General features: G+C 38.8%; 1 protein-coding gene across 3 annotated transcripts in view; it reads right to left on the bottom strand.

Moving 5' to 3' along the window:
• MYO5A (myosin VA) overlaps positions 1-12,950 on the bottom strand; it is a 223,767-nt gene that overhangs the window by 30,300 nt on the left and 180,517 nt on the right. The window contains exons 29-32 of one of the 3 annotated variants that reach the window (XM_063596646.1): positions 8,772-8,872; positions 5,526-5,606; positions 2,588-2,786; positions 209-283 (exon numbers count right to left, since the gene is read on the bottom strand). In XM_063596646.1, coding sequence (XP_063452716.1) covers positions 209-283; positions 2,588-2,786; positions 5,526-5,606; positions 8,772-8,872 — 456 coding nt within the window. The remainder of the gene's footprint in view (positions 1-208; positions 284-2,587; positions 2,787-5,525; positions 5,607-8,771; positions 8,873-12,950) is intronic. The other 2 variants (XM_055098617.2, XM_055098616.2) reach the window with 2 other exon arrangements.

Raw genomic sequence — 12,950 nt, forward strand, 5'->3', positions numbered from 1 at the left:
AGTGTTAATAACAAACCAAACGTGACAATGGACTCAGGACACTGACAGAGGTGACACCACTGGCTAAAAGACAGCTGTGGGGAGAAACAGGTTTCGTGAAAATTTTGAAGAGACTTCCTGGGAGGGGGCAGGCAGCAGTGTGCTCTTCAGTTACAGAGGGCTATAAGTAGCAAGGAAGACAGCAGAAAAGCACTATGGTTTTACATACAATCATCCGTTTGTAAAGGGAAATCCGATATGATTGATACTTCTTAGGGTCATCTGCATATAATTCCTCAAAATACTGAAAAAACAGGCACAATGGATATTTGTTTTTGTCTGTGTGTTTGAGGGAAATGCTATCTTTCAGCAAAATCAATTTTAAAATATTTTAAAATACAAATAGTGAAACTATATATACTTGAAAGGCTCTGATTTGTCACCTTCCATTACCCTTTTATCTTTCTAGTATAGATTATTCTAATTACATATGTACAGATGTTTCTTGTGTGAACAAAGGAAAGAGGCTGTGGCCAGGATGCCATCACTTAGCAGGCCCAGATAAGGCTGTCATTTCCCTCCTCCAACCTCCTGCCTTTTTACTCCCAGCCTCCCCAACACATGATGCTCACAACTTGCTGCACTTTTTTTTTTTTTTGCCGCCAGCAGCAGTGGCAAGAATAGGGGAGGTAAATATAATAAAAGTGAGAATAATAGCAATGTTAGCTTGTGAAGCTGGAGAGGCTGGTGGGAAGCTGTGCATCTTCCTTCGCTGAAAGACAGCACGGGGGAGGCCTGTGAAGCCTATTCACTAGATGAGGTAGAAAAATCATTTTTGTGTTTTGTGTTGGTGGTAGGTAGGTGGGCAAGGTAGAGTTTCAAGAGCACTAAGCCCAGGTCTCCTGCTGGGCTTTAATATCCTACTCAAGTGTTTCTTATAGAAATGCACAATTAAGATTGAGAAAACAATGATTTTGAAAAAGTCTATCATTTCCTGTACTTATGTTTGAATCCATCCTCCTGAATTAGTAGTCAGTGTGATGGCAGGAGAAGCAGCTGACCTACAAAAGGTTTTCCCCAAACTCAAATTCATTAACTGGGCTCTATTAGCTTAGAATATAGGGGCTTAGTCTATTTTTTGTATTAGCTATGAAAAATTGCCAAGAAAATTAATATTGCAAACAAGGTTGCAAGAGAAATGTCTGACCAACTTAGTGAAAAAACCCTGGAAATCTGCCACCCAGAAGCATCTTTATTTCACGATTTCACCTTGTATTTTAAAACAATAATTTAAAGCACAGAATTTGTATGCCAATCAATCAACTTATTATATTATTCAGTATATTTGGTAATACTTAGTCATCAAAGCATTGTTAGTTTAATTTAAGCAACAGTATACTTGAGCTTTGTAAAATAACACTTCAAAAAATATTTCATGATTCAGAAAATTTTCCCCACAAATTAGTGAGATTTCAATCACTTTGGAAAGAGCCCACACACTGCCCCCACCCTCCTCCCTCATTCCCATGGTGGAGCCTCATACAGACTGTGAAAAGCATACCTTTGCGTTTTGCTTCTAATTCATATAAAAGATAGTTGAATAAATGACACTAGAAAACTGTTTGTAATGTAAATTATCACAAATGGAGTAATGGAGGGATAATTCAGATTGTTAAATCTTCAGAGAAAATTCATACTATTTTATTATAGGTCATTAAAAATGTTAATTTAAAAAAGACACAAATCACCACCAATCCTAAACAACTTTTCTCAAAATCGGGCTAGCACTACAATATAGACTTTATATAGAAATGTGAAATTATCACTTTTTAAGGATTTTTAATATAGTAAATATATTTGTCAAAAAACTGTAAATCAGTAATAAAAGTTATTATGTGACTGAGAAAGAAATATTTTAGAAAATATTTTTGGCAAAAGAAAAAAAAAAGGAACAAGGCAAAAAAAAAAAGAAAAGAAAACAGACTCCATGCCAGGGTTTAGAATCTGACAAGGAAAAAGACAATTTCCTCACTTGTTATACAAGTTCTGTTTTAAAGAACAGAAAATATGTAAACCTGAATCCTAACACACACCTCCCTGACCTGGGAGCTCCATCCAACATCAACCAAAAACCCCGGCTTAGTTTTGCCAACCGCCTTTCTCAACCTCAACTCTAACCCTACTTGTCTGCTAGAGGTGGAGCCTGGGATGGCCTCAGTGGCTGCTTGGGGACAAAAGGTAAAGGAAGCCTGTCCCCAGTCTCAGTTGTGACAATCATATAATAAACCTAGGATGGCAGAGGATCTGCAGCTGAAATGGAGGAAGCAGATCACCTGGCATCAAAAGCCCAGCCTGCACCCAGGTGGTTGTCTGCCTCCAGGGCAGGTCTAAGAGCACACAGCCCTCCGTGATAAAGAGAACCTGTGCCTTTTTCCTTCCTACCAAAATATTTGTATTTTCCTTACTCTGTCTCTGCTGGAGTAAGAGGGGTAACAAGTACAGAGGGGTGAGTTTTTCCCAGCAAGAAAAACCCGTGTTTGATCAAAAAGAAACTAGACTGTCGGGCAGGCTAGGTTAAGAAGCATGTGGACCCGGCAGCTCTCCTTACCAAGTTTTCGTTGGTCAGCCGGGTGATCTCGTGCTGCAGGCTGGCCTCAATGCGGGCCTCTGGGGGCAGCTGCAGGTTCTGGGCCAGCAGCTGCTGCTGTCGGTTGTTCTCCTCCTTCAGGCTCTGGATCTCCCCACGGAGGGCCTCGGCCTCATTCTCATGGCTCCTCTTCTGCGACTGCAGCTGGGATTCCAGGAGCCTGCGGAGAGGACACATGGGTCGGAAGGGGAGATGACACCCCGAGTCGCTGCCTAACGGGTGTAAGGCATCGTGTTCACTTGCAAGAGTAGGAAAAGCAGATATTCTTTAGTATCTGTGTATCTTCTGACTTGATTAAAGTCAAGAAACTAAAACAAGAAGCAGAAATAGAAACGGGTGCTCTCACATTTGCGTCTTTCTGCATTATATAAAGTTCTCAGAGGCCCTAAGAAACAGGAGAGTTTTAGTTCTCTTGAAAGGTTCATAGGAGGCCGGGTGTGGTGGCTCACACCTGTAATCTCAGCACTTTGGGAGGCTGAGGCAGGCAGATCACCTGAGATGAGGAGTTCAAGACCAGCCTGGCCAACATAGCGAAACCCCGTCTCTACTAAAAATACAAAAAATTAGTCAGGCGTGTTGGGGCATGCCTTTTGTCCCAGCTACTCAGGAGGCTGAGGCAGGAGAACTGGTTGAACCCAGGAGGCAGAGGTTGCAGTGAGCTGAGATTGCACCATTGCACTCCAGCCTGGGCAACAAACAAGAGCAAAACTTCGTCTCAAAAAAAAAAAAAAAAAAAGAGGGTCATAGGAAATGAGGATGTAAAAAAAAAAAAAATCAATTGAAAAAAACAGCTTTAATTTGCCTTGCATTTGCATTTATAAATTAGCATTTAAATTGGCAAAGACAGTACACCTTTGCCACAAAACAACTCTGCACTATAAAGGCCAACATTATAAACTTCCAAATTAACTAAATGTGCCTTCAGAACTACAGTTACTAATTCCAGGCAGAGGGAATTATATTCTACTCCTATTCTGAAAGACAGAAAGGCTGGAACACCACTCCCGCCTTATATATACAGATTTACCCGAATCCACACAAATAGCTCTGAAATTTCCTATATATATTTTAGATCTGTCATCTTCTCTCTCTGCATAAACTTACATATCAGAAACAGAATCCTAACAAGATGTGGTTTTAGAACACAAATATTAATAGGACCAAAAAAGTGGTTATTGCTTTTCCAAGCAAACATACAGCCAGCTGTGCCCACAGAGCAGACCAGGCATTGGCAGTGAGAACACCAGAGTCAGAGCATCCTCCCTTTGCCACGCACCCCTGCTTCTACAGTCACTCTCTTCCAAATGCAAAGTTATGGTTAAGAACTAACTAATGTGAAGAAAGAAAAGACATTCTTTTATTCCAGTCCCTTGGTTGCCAACTGCTGGGTAAAACTTAATGATGCCATTGCAAGCAAACTGTTAATAGTGGACTAAAAATATTTTAGTGATTAAAACATTTCAAAAAGATCTGCAGCAATAACACCCCAAAGTTAATGACAAGCGTTAATGATAAGAACAAACAAAGCAGAATAAGCAGAAGCCCCTTGAACAAACATTTGAGTATTTTAAAAATTTAATCACTAAAATGGAATTTTAATGAGATTTTAAAGACAAATATCACTAGAGCAGATGAATGTCTGTGTTAGAAAGGTGCTGCTGTTTCAATTTTATTTTCTCTCCTCTGAACATATTTAACGAGTTGAATTTGGGTAATTATTCTGAGCTATAGCAATGCAGAAAACTCTCCTGATTTGCTGTTTCACAAATGTGAATTTCATAATAACCACACAGAGTGCCAAATCATGCATTTCATCTTGCTTTTAGACAGCATGATAATAATATATAAGAAGGTAGGCTGGGCGCAGTACCTCAAATCTGTAATCCCAACACTTTGGGAGGCCGAAGCAGGATTGTTTGAGCCCAGGAGTTTGACACCAGCCTGGGCAACGAAGTGAAACCCTGTCTCTACAAAAAATAAAAAAATTAGCTGAGTGTGGTGGCACATGCTTGTGACAGTCCCAGTTACTCAGGAGGCTGAGGCAGGAGGATCGTTTGAGCCCAGGAGGTCAAGGCTGAATTAAGCCATGATCATGCTACTGCACTCAAGCCTGGGTGACAGAGCAAGACCCTGTGTCAAAAAAAAGAAAAGAAAAATGTAGCCACATTGCCATAGACACATATATCCTGTAGATCTATCTATAGGATATGAGAAGCCACTGTCTCAGTAATAAATCTTAATCTCTCCCCCAATAGTTTGTGCCCTAATTGAAAGATTATGTTTTTCTTTTAACTCCTGGAAGAGAGAGATTCACAAATTTTAGAGTCTGAAGGGAAGTGTCTTATATTCACCACCATTCAATTTTAGCTTTAATAGTATCTTGTAGTGAAGGTTTTTAAAGAAGGTGTTTGGACCGGGTGTGGTGGCTGACGCCTGTAATCCCAATACTTTGAGAGGCTCAGGTGGGCGCATCACCTGAGGTCAGGAGTTCGAGACCAGCCTGGCCAACATGGTGAAACCCCATCTCTACTAAAAATACAGAAAATTAGTCAGGCATGTTGGTGCACGCCTGTAATCCCAGCTACTCAGGAGGCTGAGGCAGGAGAATTGCTTGAACCCAGGAGGCAGAGGTTGCAGTGAGCTGAGATCGCACCACTGCACTCCAGCCTAGGCAACAGAGTGAGACTCCGTCTAAAAAAGAAAAAAAAAAAAAAAAGGTGTTTGGCTGAATGTTCTCAGTTTTACTGAAAAGCTTTGGACAAATAACACAATTACTAACACTAATTTACCCAAGAAGGCAATCAATGCACAAGAAATACAGGGGTGAAAGTCAGGAGGTCACTGTTAGTAAGAAAAACAACAAATTAATAACATTCCATTTTGAGGAGACAAATATAACCTGTTGGCTTGTTTTAACCCTTCATAAACCAGCCACAGCTCTCCATCCTCATTCAACTCATGGTAATCCAGAGCAGATGATCTTCCATGCAAAAGGAACAACAATGCAAAACACAAAAGGATACAGGATGCTGATGAGGTGACGATGGTCAACAGCAGCACGCAGTATTTCAACATTTTATGTTTGTTTTTATTCATTATGACAACTTTAAGACATTACCACAAAAATTATTTTTGGTTAATTTTTAAAAATGAGTAACATGTAGCATCACATGTAAATGGGTAGAAATTAAAGCAAAATAATCAAGGATGTAGAGCTACTTTACCTGCAAAATAAGAACTGACTGGAAGGTGAGAAAGAGGTTCTGTTTTTGATGTTTTATTCAGCTAGCAAAGTGATCTAATACATCACATATTGTATTAGAGGTTATGACACATATAGAACAAAAACTTCAGCTACTGTCTTTGTGTGGCAAACTTCATAATATTTTTCAAGATGAATTTTTAAGTCTTCTAGGTAGGAACGTTTTTAGCTTAATAAAACCTAATTTCCCACATTAAAAAACCAGTTTTAAAAATTCTTATAGCAGTAACATAAATCAGAACATGTCCAAGGTTCTCAGCTTTTATGACATGATTTTTAAAAGCTTTTTTGTGTCAAAAATTAATTGTATGCCTGGAAAAACTGCTATATTAGAGATGTATCACATCTTATTAAAAACGTGTAATTAGTAATGATAATGTTAGTAATCATTTATTTTCCACTTAGAATATAAAAATAATATTTTTTGAGTGTTTGCTCAGTGTCAGATGCTGTTCTACATTCTTTCCACATGTACTAATTCAGTTTCCCCAGTAACCCAACAAGTCATTTGCCACATTGCAGAGGAAGACGCAGAGGCTTGGAAGTAAGATACCCATAGAGGTTACACAGCTGGTAAGTAGTGGATCCCAGCACTGACTCTGGAGTCCAGGTTCTTACTCCTGCTATATTGTTGTTATGTTTACATAACCCAAATTCCAGGCATTGTCTTCTACTTTACATCTAGAGAGTTCATATCTCTCTAGAGAATTCACCTATTTACATGGTTTCCATTGTATTATTATACTCTGATGACTTCAAAATTTATATCTCAGTACACACATCTCTCCTGTCTACAGATTTATATACTCAACTGCCTAATAGATTTCTTTCTCTGGATGTTTTCCCGGCTCCTTAAATCCATATGTATAAATCTACTGATCATCTTCACTGTGCATTTCCCCACACTCCAGTCCCACGATCACAAAACGGTATCACCACACCTAACCAAGATAGCAGAAACCACGGAGTCACCTTCAGGCTTCTCCATCCCTCGCCCACACATTCAATAAACCAAACAGCTTTCTGACTTCGTCTTCTTATGTATCTTTCAAAACGTCCCATTTCTGTCAATCCTAACTGCCACCAGCCAAGCCCAAGTCACCATAATCATTGGGTTACAGGAATACTCTCTGGCCTTTATGCTTCCAATTTTGTTCTACTGCAGTCTATTCTCTAACATAACAGCCAGGGCTAGCTTTCCAAAAATCAAATCTCATCACACCATTCTCCTACTTAACACCTTTCAGAGGATTCCATTATCTTTGGAATAAAGTCCAAACCCTCTCAGCTGTCTCCCCAGCAGCCTATAATCTCAGTGAGAGTAGGAACCGCATTTATCTTGCTTATTACTGTATTCCCAGTATGTGGCACAAGGCCTGGCATGAAGTAGGCACACTGGTGATAGAATAGCTAAGTGGATGGAAGAACATTGTGATACAATACAGTTCTTTCTATATTAACACATTCTTAGATATAACATATGTTTATAATTTAAACTGATAAATTAAAATTTAAGTATAACCAAATACTTTTATAAGCATTCTCCACCCTTGTCCATAAAAGAAGATAAGAAGCACAGTCATCCTTCAATATCCATTGGGTTCCAGGTCCTCCCCTGGATAGCAAGATCCACAGATGTTCAAATCCCTTATATAAAATTTGCATACTATTTGCATATAACCATGTACATCCTCCGTACACTTTAAATCATCTCTAGATTACTTATAATACCTAAAAACTTGTAATATGTAATCTCTAGACTACTTATAATACTCTGTAAATAACTGTTACACTGTATTGTTTAAGAAATAATGATAGGGCCAGGCGCAGTGGCTCATGCCTGTAATCCTAGCACGTTGGGAGGCCGAAGCGGGTGGATCACCTGAGGCCTGGAGCTCGGGACGACCCTGGCCAACGTGGTGAAACCCCATCTCTACTAAAAAAAATACAAAAATTAGTCGGGTGTGGTGGTGGGCACCTATAATCCCAGCTACTCAAGAGGCTGAGGCAGGAGAATCGCTTGAACCTGGGGGGCGGAGATTGCAGTGAGCTGAGATTGCTCCACTTCACTCCAGCCTAGGCGAAAGAGGGAAACTCCATTTCAAAAAAAAAAAAGAAAGAAAAAGAAAAGAAATAAGAAAAAAGTCTGTACATGTTCAGTACAAATGTAATTTAAAAAATATTTTCCATCCTCCATTGGTTGACTCCACAGATACGGATCCAATGGATATTGAGGGCTGACTGCACCTTTCTTTTTGTATGGCAATATTCTTCAGTTTATAAAGTATGTATGTTTACCAATCCTGAAACTATCCATCAAGAGACCCAGACCAATAGACTAAGGCTTTGCTGGGAAGGAGGGTGGTAGTAAGGCCAAGGGGAATTCCAGATATGAGCCTTCATTCTTCTATCCTAGAAGTCATGGTGCCCTTTTAGAGTTACATGGCCAACACTGAGTGATTCCAGATACCTCATCACTTCTTTTCACTCTTAAGTTTCAAATATTGAAAACTGCAGTTGCCCCTACAAACCTTCACAAATAACCATCCTGAATAACAAATGAAAGTGACTACCTAAGATTGTATGACCTGAGCAGGTAGTTTTCTTCTCAAGGCAGCCCCTTAAAGCTAAGACATTAAATATTTTTAAAATCTTGCTTTGATTTAAAGCACATTTTCCCTGACACCTTTTGTCAATACTATTACCTTATATTATAATGAAGATCTTAACTAGAAATACACTGGAAATCTTGGATTCCCTTTGAAGGCCAGTTAATGTCTAATATAAAGGAATGTATGAACACTTTTACTGTACAAGAGGCTGGCTTGAAGGCTAAAGATCAATATAATTAAACCAAAATGAATAAAAGAAGGATCAACTTACCTATTTGTTTCTTTCAAACCAATGTATGCTTGTGCTATTTCACCTTTATCTTTCATTTTTTGTACATCTTCCAAAAGTATTGTGGAATCTGTCATTGTATTCTGAGAGGGAAATAACACATTTACGCATTAAGATTCAACTCAAAAGCTTTGGATATAAAACACATTTATTTGGTATAACTGGGGGGCAGTGGTTATGTGCTCCACCATACCTGTGACCCACCAAAGCATCAGCCCCAACCTCATGTAACTGCAGAGGGGAGTTTGGCCCAGGTAGTTGAGAAGAGGTACCTTCAGTTTTTCTCCTGAGAAACACTAGCACTCTGCTACAAAGGTGGGAAGATTCTACAATGTCACGGCCCTGTAAATAAAATCACTGATGGGCCATATATGTGTTTTACATTATGTGAAAAAAAAATATATATATATTTTATAAAGTATATAATATAGTATATACAGCATTAGAAAAATAACCAGGCACCTATTTAATGGAATGTACAAAGCCATTCTTTCTACTACTTCATGACTAGTTACAATGAGCAGATGCCCCAAAACACTGAAAGTCTGACATAAAGTTCACTTTTTCATTAAAAACTCAGAAAAAGAAGGTAGTATTCAGATTATATGCTTCAGCAAAATTAAGTTTTTTTTCTCACATTCAGTTCTCTTTTCCTCTAGTGTAATATAACATAGTACTTAAGCTTTTGAAATAAACATCTGGCAGGTCAGAATTATTAATTATTTTATATAAGAATAACTTTTTTCCAACATTTTAATTTTCTTTTTAATTTTCTCCGTTTAGTCAAATCTGTCTGACAAGCAATGTAATTTCAAAATCTTCTTCTATTCAGCTACTCTATCTTTCTAGACAAGAGTAAGAGATAAGAATCACTGCTGGCAAACCACAATGGAACATAGTTCCACACATGGAACTATGTAACAAACCTGTATATTCAGTACATGTATCCCAGAACTTTAAGCAAAAAAAGAAACCCTGCTGTGTAGCCTCTAAAAAACAATATACTTCAAAACCCAGTGGCTTTGTCTAAATGGAAACATTTCCACATAAAATTCAACTCAAAAGCTTTTGGACCACATATTTGTCTAAATAGTATATGTCTGATTCTTTAGTAAACATGATCTAAGCTCAGGCCTTGCAATGAAACAGACTTAATAAAATACACTTCAAATACCATGATCTTAAAGACAAGTTCCAAGATAACTTTAATGCCAATCAGAGACTTACAAATGCTTGTTTCTGAATTTCAATGTGTATTTTAAAAATCCTTAAAAAAAATACCACTTTTCTCTTAATGCTATCCTTTTGTAAGTTTATAAATGTTTCCTCTGAGAAGATCAACTATAATCTCATGAAATATACTAATAAATAGTTTACATTTTATTGAATTTTAAAAATCTTTCCCATTAAAACCACAGAGTATTTTTTTTTAGCTATGTTTTGTAAATATTTTAGTACCTGTTTTACAAAGAGGTTCTTTTTTCTCTTTCTCTGAAAGGAATAAAATCTTTCTGTTTTATAAAGGGCCATACTCAGATTTTTAAGACCCATAAGTAATAACTTTCAAAGACCCAAGTTTTTACATCAAATAATGCTATCTGTGTGCTCTGGTATCTCAGGACTTACATGGTATGGTTGTGAACTTTTAGCAAAGGAGGTAACTTGATCAAATTAACTAATCCAAGAGAAGAAAGGCTTCTTAGTATGCTTCTCTCCTGGGTAGTAAGTCACCAGTTCTTCCCTCATTCTGACTACCTTAGCTAAAAAGTGGCACTTGGGGAATGGGATCAGATTTGGGCCACCAGCATTCAGGAAGTTCCTGACTCACTGCTCAAACTTTGTCTCTCTTAAGCCTGTGACCAGAAGTTCTAAAAGGGTTGTGCTATATAGGAAAATTCCAGCAATATCTGTCACTCAGTACATAGAGAAACAAAATATGGTAGAGAAATTTGACTTTGTAACCTCGTCAACGAGCCACTTTTCATTCTAGCTGTGGACTCTACACTCAGGGAGATGAAAATGGCAGCAAAGAACAGTGTGCTCAGCTCCTCAGGCTCCTCTTCACCCTTAACCAACAAGCCCGCCACTGGTAGATATGACAGCTCAGGAGAGCCTGTGCTTTTGAGTGTACTCCAAGTTAAGGGCTTCCCTCCCCAGCCTGTGGACAGCCTACCAGAACTACGGCAGTGAGTTATAGAGCTGCCTATGAATTAGAAGTCATGGAGTCCCCTCTATAATCTAGACTGGAACCTACTATAACCACTGTTTCCCTACTGACTTCCCAAATCAGAAGGAGTCAAATCGGAAATTCACTTACAAATTCAAAATATCAAAATAGACTTGGTCAGAAAGCATCAATTGCCTTTATTGGGGGATACTTGTAAACTAAAGTTAGGATTAAATAGAAGTATTTACTAAAAAAAAAAAAAAAGTATAATTACCTTGTCATCCTGAGAATCACAAGTCAGCAAGCACAAAAAACAGAGAAAACAATAAACCCTTAGTTCCATAAATAAATTTCATCAATGAGTTCCTATTATAACAGATAAAAGCTAATTTAAAAACAGCCATGAGTTGTTTCTCTAAAATTAACTGTATATATACATTAACATTCCTGGAACTGTCATAAAACAGAGACTAATATATATTTATATGTTGACAACTTCTATTTCCAGGAACAAATGCTTGAAATTCTTTTAAAATTGTTTTGATTTTTCTGGTTATAAAATATCTTTGAGTATGTGAGAGAATGACCCTCTTGTTATTTGTGGGTGAAATTCTTATCGTAGGTCTGTGGAGTTAAAGTTATGTCTCTCGCAGAAGTCATTTGTCCAAGGGAAGATTCCCAGAATACTCTAGAGGTGGAGCCAATACACAAGACCTGCCTGGGCTGGATCATTCCCTAGCTCACAGGGTGTTGCTCACCACTGCCCTGCAATGGAGTGGTGACATGATGTGTCTCTCAGACTAGAAACTGAGTGGGACAAACAGCCCTGGGGAGTCTGGAAGATCTTAATTAGTGTCAAGGGCATTTCTCCTAGGATGGGACACGAGTGCTACCATGTTTAGGCTGGGAGCTGAGGAACTTAGGTACCTCAGTTGGACCGGGTCAGCCCATTAGGGTCAGGAGAGCAGCTGTCACATGGGGTACGTGAGCTGGGCAAGGGAGAATGTGTGATAGCAGAACTATGTGCTCTGTTAGCTGGACTGTTTTTATGTCCTTTGCTTCATTTTTCTTTTCCTTTCTCTTGATTTTTACTAAAATTTCTTGTGAGATTACCACATTGCAACCCCATAAATATATACAATTATTATTTGTCAATTAAAATTTTTTTAAGAAAGAATACTAATTTGTCTCAAGAGAACTAGAGAAAGGAATCTTGATTTTGGACTCTGCTCAAGCTAGATTGCAAGCCTTGTTTCTTGAGGCCCAGCCACAGTGGTAGCCAAGGGAACCAACTGTGACAGTCCTGGGGTAAGGTGCAACCTATACGGCAAGCCAAAATGGGGGCTCTTCTCATTTCTGGCTTAAGGGGTTTATGATTATGATTATGATTATGATTAGTTTGAGACAGAGTCTCGCTCTATCGCCCAGGCGGGAGTGCAGTGGCACGATCTCGGCTCACTGCAAGCTCCGCCTCCCAGGTTCACGCCATTCTCCTGCCTCAGCCTCCCAAGTAGCTGGGACTACAGGCACCTGCCACCACACCCGGTTGATTTTTTGTATTTTTAGTAGAGATGGGGTTTCACCGTGTTAGCCAGGATGGTCTCGATCTCCTGACCTCGTGATCTGCCCGCCTCGGCCTCCCAAAGTGTTGAGATTACAGGCGTGAGCCACCACACCTGGCCTATGATTTATTTTAAAGTAAGAAAGCCCATTTCTCTATATAACTCCACTATTACTGGAATTTTATTCCCCCAAATTAGTCAAACATCTTGTTTTTAGAATTTGATATTTTTTGGACCAGTGTTGATCTCAGGTGTGAGTTGCCTTCATCAAGTCCGATTATACGTGCCAGGCACAGTATCTAAACTGCATGCAGAAATATCATTTCTAAGAGGAGTACTCTTAGATTTTCAGGCATCCAGCTCATTATAGATCATGGATTTTTTTATATGACACACCACACAGTTGGGATGCTTGATTGCCTTGAGTCCTGT

Source organism: Pan paniscus, chromosome 16 (assembly GCF_029289425.2).
Source record: "Pan paniscus chromosome 16, NHGRI_mPanPan1-v2.0_pri, whole genome shotgun sequence".
Lineage (NCBI taxonomy): Eukaryota > Metazoa > Chordata > Mammalia > Primates > Hominidae > Pan > Pan paniscus.